Genomic DNA, 12,010 nt, shown 5'->3' on the forward strand with positions numbered 1-12,010 from the left:
ATTTTATACCTTCTCGTTAGGAATTGAACCTGTTCTGCCACCAGCCAGTGAAGTTGGCACCGGCACAGCTGCAGCCCGGGGTTGGCCATTAACATTGACGTGTAAATTTTTACATCTTCCTCTGGTGTTGAGAGTGTTAACTACTAAAAGAAAAAAAAAATATTTTCAAAACTTAAATAAATAAAGATATGATTTCTGAAACAAAAGTATTAAAAAAAAAAAAAAGACAAAAAAGACAAAATTAAATGCAACAGGAAAAATAGAAATGCAATTAACCAAATAAATAAACAAAAAAGTTCGTTCTCTGGTGTTGATGAGTATCATCTATTCATTTCGTGTGAATCAGATGATTATTATTGTTAGCCCTGTCACATCTCTCCTGATGATAATTTTTTATTATTATTCAATTTTCACTCCAAACAAGGCACAGTGCCACTTTGAAGTAGGGGGCTACTATCGGAGACCTAAGTTGCAGGAGGAGTATTATGAAGAGAGATGAGTAGCAAGATGTCTGTTCACATTACACTTGAACTTCTGCATGTCAGTACACGTAGGAAAGCAGAATCCTGGAAGAGAGTTCCAAAGTCTAGCAGTTCTAGGGAAGAAACTATTGGAGTAGAAGGACTTCTTACACCTCGGAATCTCTACTGTGAAGAAGTGGGATTTAGCTGCTTGTCAGATTTGTTGGGGGTATTCACGTCGAGGGGGTACAAGTGTTTGTAGTTTGTCAGAGCATTCACCATTAAAGTACTTGTAGAACAGGCAGAGGGATGCAATATTTCGTCGCTGGGACAGAGGCTGAAGCCTAGCTGACAGTTCAGGACCTATCAGGTTGGCGACTCTCTTTTGAACCCTGTTCAGGAGTGAGAGACGAGTAACAGATGCACCAGCACAATGATGATGATTGTTGTTGTTGTTCCTATTTATTTGCCTCCCCACGAGGGCAGAGTCAGACACAAGGTTAGTTTTTAATGTGGTAAAAATCCAGCTCCCCAGAAAGGGGCACTCGGAATAGGAACAAAAATTAAAATTGCCTCAGTCTAGAAGGATTTCTTCTCCACTTTTATTTATAGAAAAGACTGAGACTAGCAACATCATGTCTCTGAGAGGGACGATGCGGAGAAGAAAGGATGGGGCCAATCGAATTACAGATACATTTCTACATCTTCAAAAGTGAAGTGCAGTATCAGAACAGATACTACACTGTGATCTTGCCAGAAATAAATTGTTGTTGTTGAGAATCATTCATGGTGATGAATTTGTTGGCATTCGTTTTTCTGATATCTGTCTCATTAGAATTCTTTCTAGAAAGACATCGGGTACTTACAGGAAGGACCACGTGAAGGTTGCCAACATCCCTAATTGAAAATGTTTCTGTGGAACAAACTGGATTCGAACTTGACACACCCAGGTTGTCAATCTGTGTTGTTAACCACTTTACCACCATCATTAACCACTGACGCCGATGTACTTCCCTTATTTTATACATTTTATTTCACTTCTGTTGTCCGTCTCTCTTCCTGGTTGTCACTAATACATGTTTTCTTATTTATGGAAATCACTCCAGACAAGGCATGAAGCCACTTGATGCAAGCAGCTAACAAGAACAAAAGATGATTATCGCAAAAACAGCAGAAGCCTGACTTTAGTGTTGAAAAGATCAAAGCTATAGCTAGTAGGAAAACAGTCAGCAGGAAGAGAGTTCCACAAGCTTGTAGTTCTTGGAAAGAAGTTAGTGGAATAGGAAGTTGTATTACAATGGGGTATCAGTGTAGCAAATTGATGGAGGGAATATTAGGCCAATGAGAGTCAAATGAACTGAAACAAAGGAATCAGAGAATTCTGAAGAACTCGTGCCATAACGGTATTTATAGAAAAGACTGAGACTAACAACATTATGTTTCTGAGAGAGACGATGCAGAGAAGAAAGGGTGGGACCAATCGAATTACAGATACATTTCTATATTTTCTCAACAATTTTCAAATGGGACAGAGATTCATCAACCCAAATATTACTTTATACATGGTACGATAGTAAGTTCGTAGAAATAGAGAATAACAAGTGTGAGAAAGTGTGTCATACTCCACACTATCATCATCATCACCACCATCATCACCATTACCATCATCATAACCATTACCATCATCATCATCATCATTGTAACGCCTCCCTTGAGGAGGTGGTTAGGACTCTTATTTCTCTGGATTCTCGGCACGTGTCGTCTAGACTCCTCTGAGGCTGTTACATAAAATCTGGCATGCTGAAAGCGAATATCGAAGCGGCAGGCAGGAAGAAAGACAAACGATTGTAGTCTATCTACAAAAGCTTAATTCTCATAAAATTATGTACAAAATGTTTTTACAATTCTCATTCAGATTTTGTAAGTTCTTTTCAAAGTCTCAACTCTCTTCACAGAAAGCGACCGACGGATGGATGAGGTGGGGAGGGGTCACGTCTCTGCTCTATTTTGATCTGAAACTCTCTCCACACTCTGAAACTCTTCTCTTCTGACTAATTTTCGCACGACAGTCGTATATATAGTAAGGTAAGTGGATGGGGTGGAAATTCTCCCCAGCCAAAAAGATTTCGCCACGAAATCTCCACGAAATCGAAAGCCCCAGGTCCCTGGGTGGGCACCGTTCCCACATCTGAAATTCTCTCACCATTTTCAAGGACAGATGTCAATTCTGACATCCGACTCTGAGTTCATCTAAAGCCAGACAAGGTTCTAAGTGAAATTGCCTGTCGTCAACTTTTAGTTGTAAAAATATATTTCTCTGGTTTTCAAACAATATCTATTTTGACATGAAATAAAATATATATATTTATCTTCTCTATCTTAAATCCTTGGGTTATCTGGCGTCACCCGGGAATACAAAGCTACCTCAGCATAGTTCTAACACTCCTCAATGGGGGATTACGTTATATCATCATCATCATCATCATCATCATTAACATCATCACCATCATTCATTACCATCAACATCCCCATCACCATCAACATCACTATCATCATCAACATCATCACCATCAACATCATCATCATCATCATCATCATCATCATCATCATCAACATTACCATCACCATCATCATCATCACCATCATCATCACCATCAACATCACCAGTACTATCATCATCATCATCACTATCATCATCATCATGACCATCACCATCATATTCAGTTTAACATCCGCTTTACACACTGCCATGTGTTAGATGGCTTTTAAAAACTGATTTTCAAACCAAGCTATCTCTGGCCAGGTCTTTATTTACCCCTCTTTCTCTCAGGTCTATCGTTATCACTTCCTCCCATGTTTTCATTGGTCTTTCCCTCTGAACTGAACCTGTTATCTCAACTATTCTAGAGCTATTAACTCGAGAACTCTTATCTATTCTTTTAATGTGGCCATACTATCAAAGTCTCCTGTTCTGCACACATCTTCCATGTGATTATATTTGTTGCTTAATAATATTCAATTATTATAGAGTGGTGATTTCAAAAGTAAAAACAAGTATTTAGGTACCATCAGCTAGAATCAAAACCGAAGCATTCAAAGCTGGTGACGTTACGAACGTGATACACATATAAACCGATTACAAATTAAAAATAAACTAAGAATGAGTGTACAAAATGTTTAACGATTTTTCAAGTTTGACCAATTTTTGAGCCCTTAAAAACAATTTTAACCAGCTAAATACTCATAAAAGAACGGCCGATAAAAAATCCAATCATTAGAGGCCCCTAGCGCCGCTCTGCGATTTTTAGTTTTGGAAGAGATAGTTTGAAAATATGGAGACAGACAGACAGACAGACAGACATATAGCCGTTTATATATTAGATTTATATATATATATATATATATATATATATATATTAGCTTGATTTAAAATTTAAAATGCAAAAGTCAAGTATCATGGTCAATTGGGCTCTAAACAGAAACGTTCATTTTGAACGTGCCCCTGTCTTGTAAAAGAACTTACTGTTGATTTTATACGCTAGATCCTTCTGTTTGTGCGGTGACAAAACTTCTAAAATGCAATTCTGATGTTTGCTTGTATCAGAGTGTTAGCTTTGGTCAAAATTGAACTGTTTCTTCTTTAATCTAATTTTTTTTCCAATCATAGATTTTTGATACTTATCGAAAACATTCCGCTACAAAACCTTTCTAAGAACACTCCCAGACACATAAAGTACATTTGTGTGGAATTTCAAAATAATCGGCCCAGCGGTTTCCAAGTCCATAGAGAACACACATACACACACACACACACACACACACACACACACACACACACACACACACACAATGCCTTTTGTATATTAGGTTGGTGCAAAAAATAATGTTGTTTTTATATATAGTTGAACGTCAAAAAGCGACATTATTTTTGCACCAACTTAATATAATTAGATAGATATTACATCGGTAGCAGCAATATTCAAACGTTTTTCACAAAACACTTTTCTCTGACAGAAAGTATTTTCCATGTAAATATATTATACTAGTGTAATCTCACCATCAAAAATGACAAAAAAGTATGCTTCAGCAGTGTTAGCACTCGCTATTTATCTAGACACTAGACATTTTTGCCTGCTAAAAACTAGCAAAAGTTATAGCCTGTTGAATTAGAATGAGTGCTGCTGGTACCGAAGTCATATTTTTTAAAAACTTTTAAAATCACTACTCTATATCAGGGTACAATATAATGATCAATAAAAAATTGGCTCTTTAATAATAAACACGAAATCTGCATGAATTAAAATATCATATTGGAACGTATTCTATGACCAGGCAACGCGAGGCAGCCTGCTAGTTTTAGAAAATAGAGATAGGAAAAAAAAAATTTTCAATCAAATCTGCAATGAGATTATCGATTCAAATAATCGATTTTCAAACAATAAATAAATCAACAATAAAACGTACGTAATTGTTATTTAAAAGTCGGATAGGATTGTCTTCTTTAAATGGAAGCAAGAAAGAAATTTCAACTGATATTATATTTCTGAATTTTTGAGATGAGGATCTATAATTCGTATTATTTGGATTCTTCAGATTACAGCTTTCATCTGTTCTCCATAAATGCTTGCACAAGATTGTTAAACTATTTAAAAATGAAATAATATGCATACAAAATTATTCCGTTTAATACCTGGCATATCTTGCATGGGTTCAGATTTCTGCAACTTAGTAGTTGACTTCATCGGTTGAACCATCTTGAGTGATGCATTACCTGCGGGTTGCGGTGGTGATGGATCGACTGGACACAATTTACGAGAGCTGTGATAATTGTCTAGAAATCAAAAGAAGTAGTGATCCAGCAAAAAAACTTCCTTCATTAATTTACATAATAATAAAAAAAACATTTGATAATATTAAAAAGCAAAGCTTCAAACATTAATACATATCTATAATATAAAGCTGAACGTGTGTGTGTGTGTGTGTGTGTGTGTGTGTGTGTGTGTGTGTGTGTGTGTGTGTGTGTGTGTGTGTGTGTGTGTGGTCATGAATAGGCTCCTATATGGTTGACTATTTTAAAAAACTGATCACATATAATGATAGAAGATGTATCGAGACACAGAAATGGGTATGTTTGATCTGGCAGAACAGTGGTTCATTAAAATTGTGGGGTCTGCGTTCACGCCTAGTCCACAAAGTATGGAAATAAAAAATTTAAAAATTAAAAAAAAACGTTTACAAGTGTTTTTGATATAGATGTACATGAGAATACTTTGATAAGTATGTTTTAACTTAAATAGGGATGGTATAATAAAATTGTAGGGTTTGCATTCGCGCCTGGCCTCCATAGAATGGAAATAGGCACAAACCTTAATAAAAACTTTTCATATCTATCTGCGTAAGTATACTTTGATAATCATGTTTCAGTTTGAAGAAATATGGTATAATAAAATTATGGGGTGTTCGTTCGCACCTGACCTCCATAGAATGGAAATATGTCACAAAGTTCAACAAGGTTTTTTAATATAGATCCACAGAATATTGTGATAAGTGTTTCAGTGTGAAGAGGTATGGTATAATAAATTATGGGGTTTATCTATTTTATTTTTACTTTCATTATATTTTGCTTTGGTTTTGATACCCCCAAATTCAACTCAAATTTACAACCCTTCCTTTTCATAACCTATCATACTTTCATAAATCAGAGTCCATTTTCTGTAGGCTGTTTTTGGACCCAGTCACGAACGGGTACTTTTGCTAGTGATATAAAAAAGTAAAGTTTTATCCATTAATTAATCTATATATCAATAAAAGTGAAATTTTCTCTGTGTGTGTGTGTGTGTGTGTGTGTGTGTGTGTGTGTGTGTGTGTGTGTGTGTGTGTGTGTACATTTCTCTACCAAAGTACTTCATTTTCAGTCTACAGACTCGAAATTTGACATAAGGGGAATTGAGATTAGGGAAAATCTTTTTAATCGGGTTTTAGCCACAAATTTGGCTGTTATGGGGTCAAAGTTCAACGATTTGACCTTTGAGAACTCTACAAAACTCCTCCGCCAATTTTGGGTCTACACACTTGAAATTTTAGATGTAGGTTTCCTGGACATAAGTCATATTTTTCAATATATGTATACATATATACACAAAATTATGAACAGTACATAGGACCTGAGCAAAGCCGACCTGAACTGCTAGTATAGTAAAAAAATAAGTAATGTTTAATTCATTAATTTATATAATATAAAAAAGTGAAGTTTTATTCATTAATTTATATGATATAAAAAAGTAAAGTTTAATTCATTAATTTATATAATATAAAAATGTAAAGTTTAATTCATTAATTTATATAATATAAATAAGTAATGTTTAATTCATTAATTAATATAATATAAAAAAGTAAAGTTTAATTCATTAATTTATATAATATAAAAAAGTAATGTTTAATTCATTAATTTATATAATATAAATAAGTAATGTTTAATTCATTAATTTATATAATATAAAAAAGTAAAGTTTAATTCATTAATTTATATAATATAAATAAGTAATGTTTAATTCATTAATTTATATAATATAAAAAAGTAAAGTTTAATTCATTAATTTATATAATATAAAAAAGTAATGTTTAATTCATTAATTTATATAATATAAATAAGTAATGTTTAATTCATTAATTTATATAATATAAAAAAGTAAAGTTTAATTCATTAATTTATATAATATAAATAAGTAATGTTTAATTCATTAATTTATATAATATAAAAAAGTAAAGTTTAATTCATTAATTTATATAATATAAAAAAGTAATGTTTAATTCATTAATTTATATAATATAAATAAGTAATGTTTAATTCATTAATTTATATAATATAAATAAGTAATGTTTAATTCATTAATTTATATAATATAAAAAAGTAAAGTTTAATTCATTAATTTATATAATATAAATAAGTAATGTTTAATTCATTAATTTATATAATATAAAAAAGTAAAGTTTAATTCATTAAGTTATATAATATAAATAAGTAATGTTTAATTCATTAATTTATATAATATAAAAAAGTAAAGTTTAATTCATTAATTTATATAATATAAAAAAGTAAAGTTTAATTCATTAATTTATATAATATAAAAAAGTAATGTTTAATTCATTAATTTATATAATATAAAAAAGTAAAGTTTAATTCATAAATTAATATAATATAAAAAAGTAATGTTTAATTCATTAATTTATATAATATAAATAAGTAATGTTTAATTCATTAATTTATATAATATAAATAAGTAATGTTTAATTCATTAATTTATATAATATAAAAAAGTAAAGTTTAATTCATTAATTTATATAATATAAATAAGTAATGTTTAATTCATTAATTTATATAATATAAAAAGGTAAAGTTTAATTCATTAATTTATATAATATAAATAAGTAATGTTTAATTCATTAATTTATATAATATAAAAAAGTAAAGTTTAATTCATTAATTTATATAATATAAAAAAGTAATGTTTAATTCATTAATTTATATAATATAAAAAAGTAATGTTTAATTCATTAATTTATATAATATAAAAAAGTAAAGTTTAATTCATAAATTAATATAATATAAAAAAGTAATGTTTAATTCATTAATTTATATAATATAAAAAAGTAATGTTTAATTCATTAATTTATATAATATAAAAAAGTAAAGTTTAATTCATAAATTAATATAATATAAAAAAGTAAAGTTTAATTCATAAATTAATATAATATAAAAAAGTAAAGTTTAATTCATTAATTTATATAATATAAAAAAGTAATGTTTAATTCATTAATTTATATAATATAAAAAAGTAAAGTTTAATTCATTAATTTATATAATATAAAAAAGTAAAGTTTAATTCATTAATTTATATAATATAAAAAAGTAAAATTTAATTCATTAATTTATATAATATAAAAAAGTAAAGTTTAATTCATTAATTTATATAATATAAAAATGTAAAATTTAATTCATTAATTTATATAATATAAAAAGTAAAGTTTAATTCATTAATTTATATAATATAAAAATGTAAAATTTAATTCATTAATTTATATAATATAAAAATGTAAAGTTTAATTCATTAATTTATATAATATAAAAAAGTAAAATTTAATTCATTAATTTATATAATATAAAAAAGTAAAGTTTAATTCATTAATTTATATAATATAAAAAAGTAAAGTTTAATTCATTAATTTATATAATATAAAAAAGTAAAATTTAATTCATTAATTTATATAATATAAAAAAGTAAAGTTTAATTCATTAATTTATATAATATAAAAATGTAAAATTTAATTCATTAATTTATATAATATAAAAAAGTAAAGTTTAATTCATTAATTTATATAATATAAAAATGTAAAATTTAATTCATTAATTTATATAATATAAAAAAGTAAAGTTTAATTCATTAATTTATATAATATAAAAAAGTAAAGTTTAATTCATTAATTTATATAATATAAAAAAGTAAAGTTTAATTCATTAATTTATATAATATAAAAAAGTAAAGTTTAATTCATTAATTTATATAATATAAATAAGTAATGTTTAATTCATTAATTTATATAATATAAAAAAGTAAAGTTTAATTCATTAATTTATATAATATAAAAAAGTAAAGTTTAATTCATTAATTTATATAATATAAAAAAGTAATGTTTAATTCATTAATTTATATAATATAAAAAAGTAAAGTTTAATTCATAAATTAATATAATATAAAAAAGTAATGTTTAATTCATTAATTTATATAATATAAAAAAGTAAAGTTTAATTCATTAATTTATATAATATAAAAATGTAAAATTTAATTCATTAATTTATATAATATAAAAAAGTAAAGTTTAATTCATTAATTTATATAATATAAAAATGTAAAATTTAATTCATTAATTTATATAATATAAAAAAGTAAAGTTTAATTCATTAATTTATATAATATAAAAAAGTAAAATTTAATTCATTAATTTATATAATATAAAAAAGTAAAGTTTAATTCATTAATTTATATAATATAAAAAAGTAAAGTTTAATTCATTAATTTATATAATATAAAAAAGTAAAATTTAATTCATTAATTTATATAATATCAAAAAGTAAAGTTTAATTCATTAATTTATATAATATAAAAATGTAAAATTTAATTCATTAATTTATATAATATAAAAAAGTAAAGTTTAATTCATTAATTTATATAATATAAAAATGTAAAATTTAATTCATTAATTTATATAATATAAAAAAGTAAAGTTTAATTCATTAATTTATATAATATAAAAAAGTAAAATTTAATTCATTAATTTATATAATATAAAAAAGTAAAGTTTAATTCATTAATTTATATAATATAAAAAAGTAAAGTTTAATTCATTAATTTATATAATATAAAAAAGTAAAATTTAATTCATTAATTTATATAATATAAAAAAGTAAAGTTTAATTCATTAATTTATATAATATAAAAATGTAAAATTTAATTCATTAATTTATATAATATAAAAAAGTAAAGTTTAATTCATTAATTTATATAATATAAAAATGTAAAATTTAATTCATTAATTTATATAATATAAAAAAGTAAAGTTTAATTCATTAATTTATATAATATAAAAATGTAAAATTTAATTCATTAATTTATATAATATAAAAAAGTAAAGTTTAATTCATTAATTTCTATAATATAAAAAACTAAAGTTTAATTCATTAATTTATATAATATAAAAAAGTAATGTTTAATTCATTAATTTATATAATATAAAAAAGTAAAGTTTAATTCATTAATTTATATAAAATAAAAAAGTACAGTTTAATTCATTAATTTAAATAATATAAAAAAGTAAAGTTTAATTCATTAATTTATATGATATAAACAAGTAATGTTTAATTCATTAATTTATATAATATAAAAAAGTAAAGTTTAATTCATTAATTTATATAATAAAAAAAGTAAAGTTTAATTCATTAATTTATATAATATAAAAATGTAAAGTTTAATTCATTAATTTATATAATATAAAAAAGTAAGGTTTAATTCATTAATTTATATAATATAAAAAAGTAAAGCTTAATTCATTAATTTATATAATATAAAAAAGTAAAGTTTGATTCATTAATTTATATAATATAAAAAAGTACAGTTTAATTCATTAATTTATACGATATAAAAATGTACAGTTTAATTCATTAATTTATATAATATAAAAATGTAATGTATAATTCATTAATTTATATAATATAAAAAGTAAAGTTCAATTCATTAATTTATATAATATAAAAAAGTAAAGTTTAATTAATTAATTTATATAATATAAAAAAGTAAAGTTTAATTCATTAATTTATATAATATAAAAAAGTAAAGTTTATTTGATTAATTTATAAAATATAAAAAAGTACAGTTTAATTCATTAATTTTAATAATATAAAAAGTAAAGTTTAATTCATTAATTTATATAATATAAAAAGTAATGTTTACTTCATTAATTTATATTATATAAAAAAGTAAAGTTTAATTCATTAATTTATATAATATAAAAAAGTAATGTTTTTTTCATTAATTTATATAATATAAAAAAGTAAAGTTTAATTCATTAAATTATATAATGTAAAAAAGTAAAGTTTAATTCATTACTTTATATAATATAAAAAAGTAATGTTTAATTCATTAATTTATATAATATAAAAATGTAAAGTTTAATTCATTAATTTATATAATATAAAAATGTAAAGTTTCATTCATTAATTTATACGATATAAAAAAGTAAAATTTAATTCATTAATTTATATAATATAAAAAAGTAATGTTTTTTTCATTAATTTATATAATATAAAAAAGTAAAGTTTAATTCATTAATTTATATAATATAAAAAAGTAAAGTTTAATTCATTAATTTATATAATATAAAAAAGTAAAGTTTAATTCATTAATTTATATAATATAAAAATGTAAAGTTTAATTCATTAATTTATATAATATAAAAAAGTGAAGTTTTATTCATTAATTTATATGATATAAAAAAGTAAAGTTTAATTCATTAATTTATATAATATAAAAATGTAAAGTTTCATTCATTAATTTATACGATATAAAAAAGTAATGTTTAATTCATTAATTTATATAATATAAAAAAGTAAAGTTTAATTCATTAATTTATATAATATAAAAAAGTAAAGTTTAATTCATTAATTTATATAATATAAAAAAGTGAAGTTTTATTCATTAATTTATATGATATAAAAAAGTAAAGTTTAATTCATTAATTTATATAATATAAAAATGTAAAGTTTCATTCATTAATTTATACGATATAAAAAAGTAAAATTTAATTCATTAATTTATATAATATAAAAACGTAATGTTTTTTTCATTAATTTATATAATATAAAAAAGTAAAGTTTAATTCATTAATTTATATAATATAAAAAAGTAAAGTTTAATTCATTAATTTATATAATATAAAAAAGTAATGTTTAATTCATTAATTTATATAATATAAAAAAGTAAAGTTTAATTCATTAA

General features: G+C 23.7%; 1 protein-coding gene across 4 annotated transcripts in view; it reads right to left on the reverse strand.

Moving 5' to 3' along the window:
* Positions 1-12,010, reverse strand: part of LOC145285868 (sperm-associated antigen 17-like) — a 234,465-nt gene that overhangs the window by 27,825 nt on the left and 194,630 nt on the right. For 3 of the 4 annotated variants that reach the window (XM_080134316.1, XM_080134314.1, XM_080134313.1), the window contains 2 exons: positions 5,152-5,292; positions 10-143 (listed from right to left, as the gene is read on the reverse strand). In XM_080134316.1, the coding sequence (XP_079990442.1) occupies positions 10-143; positions 5,152-5,292 (275 nt within the window). The remainder of the gene's footprint in view (positions 1-9; positions 144-5,151; positions 5,293-12,010) is intronic. The other variant, XM_080134315.1, reaches the window with a different exon arrangement.

Source organism: Euprymna scolopes, chromosome 10, assembly GCF_053919585.1.
Source record: "Euprymna scolopes isolate OS-2025 chromosome 10, ASM5391958v1, whole genome shotgun sequence".
Lineage (NCBI taxonomy): Eukaryota > Metazoa > Mollusca > Cephalopoda > Sepiida > Sepiolidae > Euprymna > Euprymna scolopes.